At 38.2% G+C, this 2,272-nt stretch overlaps 1 protein-coding gene across 1 annotated transcript in view; it reads left to right on the top strand.

Annotated features, from left to right (window-relative positions):
* The first annotated feature begins 107 nt into the window (after nt 1–107).
* LOC107714114 (transitional endoplasmic reticulum ATPase-like) overlaps nt 108–2,272 on the top strand; it is a 7,469-nt gene continuing 5,304 nt past the window's right edge. The window contains exons 1-3 of the mRNA XM_016519851.1: nt 108–398; nt 1,364–1,475; nt 1,961–2,133. Of these exons, the coding sequence (XP_016375337.1) occupies nt 376–398; nt 1,364–1,475; nt 1,961–2,133 (308 nt within the window). The 5' untranslated portion in view covers nt 108–375. The remainder of the gene's footprint in view (nt 399–1,363; nt 1,476–1,960; nt 2,134–2,272) is intronic.

The following is a 2,272-nucleotide window of genomic DNA, read 5'->3' as shown; positions in this document are numbered from 1 at the left end:
AAGACAGGAATGTCTGGAATGAGCTCAGTGGGAAAGAGGGCAAACACTTTCAAAAACAAAGGAAAACTCTGAAAACGATTCATAATTACTCACTGTTTGTGTACATATGCATGCAACTTGGGTCACTGTGACGGAAACTTATTTCTATGTGAGGGGGTGGGTTTCAGAAGTCCAGTGTGTGGTGCAGGCTGCCACACAAACATTTTCTAGGCATGGAGCCTGTGCAGGAAGAGCGTCACACTTTGTACAGCACTGCAGTGAACTGAGGACTACAGACTTCTGACCTCTAGAATAAGGATAGGCTGATTTCTGATCGTATCTGTCCCAGAACAGGCTCTTTTCCTCAGATAAACACCTCTACCAGCCTGTCCTGCGATGCCCGCCGCTGGAGCCTCAGAGTGAGTATAACTGCTAAGCTTTGGATTTGAGTGTGTGTGTGTTTGTTTGTTTAGATTGAATATGTAAGATTCTTCAAAAAAAACAACAACAACAACAACAAAAAAAACAACTTTATTTAGTTGTCAAACACTGCATTTGTAGTTCATTGTAGAGTGTTACAGTTGCAGTGTTTGTCTCTTTTTCATAAGATTCATAATACTTTTAATAACTCACAAAGTAATGTGTTTGTGTTTGTCTGAGTAGTTTGATCTTAGCTGTAGACATAACTTTGCTCTAAAAACAGACCAGTGTCACATGAAGAAACAGGAGACCAGACAGCAGGGTATGTGTGTGGGTTTGTGTTCACATTAGTGCGACCAAGAACTGCTTTCATGTTTCATTCTCCTCATTAAAACTCACAGTTACGACTATAAAATGGGGTTTAAACCTTGCTATGACCCAATATGCTATCATTTTCTCAATTGCTTTATATTTTCATATTTGAATGTACATGAACTATTGATTTGTTAGTCCTTATGGAATGTATGTTTCCTTAAATTCACTTTTTAATGAAAAAAATATTGTGTTATTCTATTTTTATTTCTGTCCGTTTCTTGAACAGTTCAAGAGAAGGTAATTGTCAGCTAAAAAGAAATATTATTTCGATAAATTCGATTGTATTGTTATTATTATTCTGTGCTGTTTAGTGTAATATTCCTATACAGTCTATTATAATATTTATATGCAGTGATTTTCAATATCTGTGGTGTGTACATAAATATATTCTGAAAACGGATGCAGCAAAACAACAGCGGTAAGCTTTTACACATGTGCTGACTTGGCATTTATAAAGAACAATGCATGTACTTCACTGTATATTATTAATGTTGTGGAAAATTGGATTGTGCATTAATATAATTGTGTGTGTGTGTGTGTGTGTGTGTGTGTATGTGTGTGTGTGTGTGTGTGTGTGTGTGTTGAACAGTCCAAAGTCGGAGGATTTCTCCACTGCTATTCTGAAGCAGAAGATTCGGCCGAATCGACTCATCGTGGATGAAGCCAACAATGAGGACAACAGTATTGTGTGCTTGTCACAGGTAACCTGTCTATTTGTGTGTGTGTGTGTGTGTGTGTACCTACTTAACCATATTTTCGGGACAAATCTGTACCCAAAAGTGAGCAAAACCTGACAAAATCACCAAAAATCTCCATTTGGGGACATCCTCATTTGTAAAACTGGTATAAAATTAAAGTAAACAAAGTTTTTTTGAAATTGTAAAAATGCAGAAAGTTTTCTGTGAGGGGTAGGGTTAGTGGTAGGGGTGGGTTTAGGTTAAAAAGTGTATAACTATCTGTATAAAAACAATAGAAGTCTATGTAATGCCCCCATTTAGATAGCTAAGTAAACGTGTGTGTGTCTGTGTGTGTGCGTGTGTGTATGTGTGTAAATGGTTGAGTGTTGACTGATAAAACTGCAATCTGTAATTTATATCACTAGCTGCAACAAATTAAATTAAAAAAATAATTGTTTCAAACATGTTTCCCAAACATGTGCATATAAATCCCTGCATGAGTGTTACAGGTTAAAATGGAGGAACTGCAGCTGTTTCGTGGAGACACTGTGGTGTTACGCGGTCGGAAGCGGAGACAGACGGTCTGCATCATTCTCACAGACGACACGTGTGGCAATGAGCGTGTGCGCATGAACAGGGTGACGCGCAACAACCTGCGTGTGCGCCTCGGTGACGTCATCAGGTGTGCGGTGATGACATCTGGTTTCACTGCTCTCTTATTTCCCAGCAAGATCATTAAATACATTTATTTAAAGGGGTCATATGATGCGATTTCAATTTTTCCTTTCTCTTTGAAGTGTTACAAGCTCTTGGTGCATAAA

This window comes from Sinocyclocheilus rhinocerous, unplaced genomic scaffold (genome assembly GCF_001515625.1).
Source record: "Sinocyclocheilus rhinocerous isolate Xijiao unplaced genomic scaffold, SAMN03320098_v1.1 scaffold2826, whole genome shotgun sequence".
Lineage (NCBI taxonomy): Eukaryota > Metazoa > Chordata > Actinopteri > Cypriniformes > Cyprinidae > Sinocyclocheilus > Sinocyclocheilus rhinocerous.
Note: the sequence above shows the minus strand (reverse complement) of the source record. Positions and strands in the feature narration are given on the sequence as shown.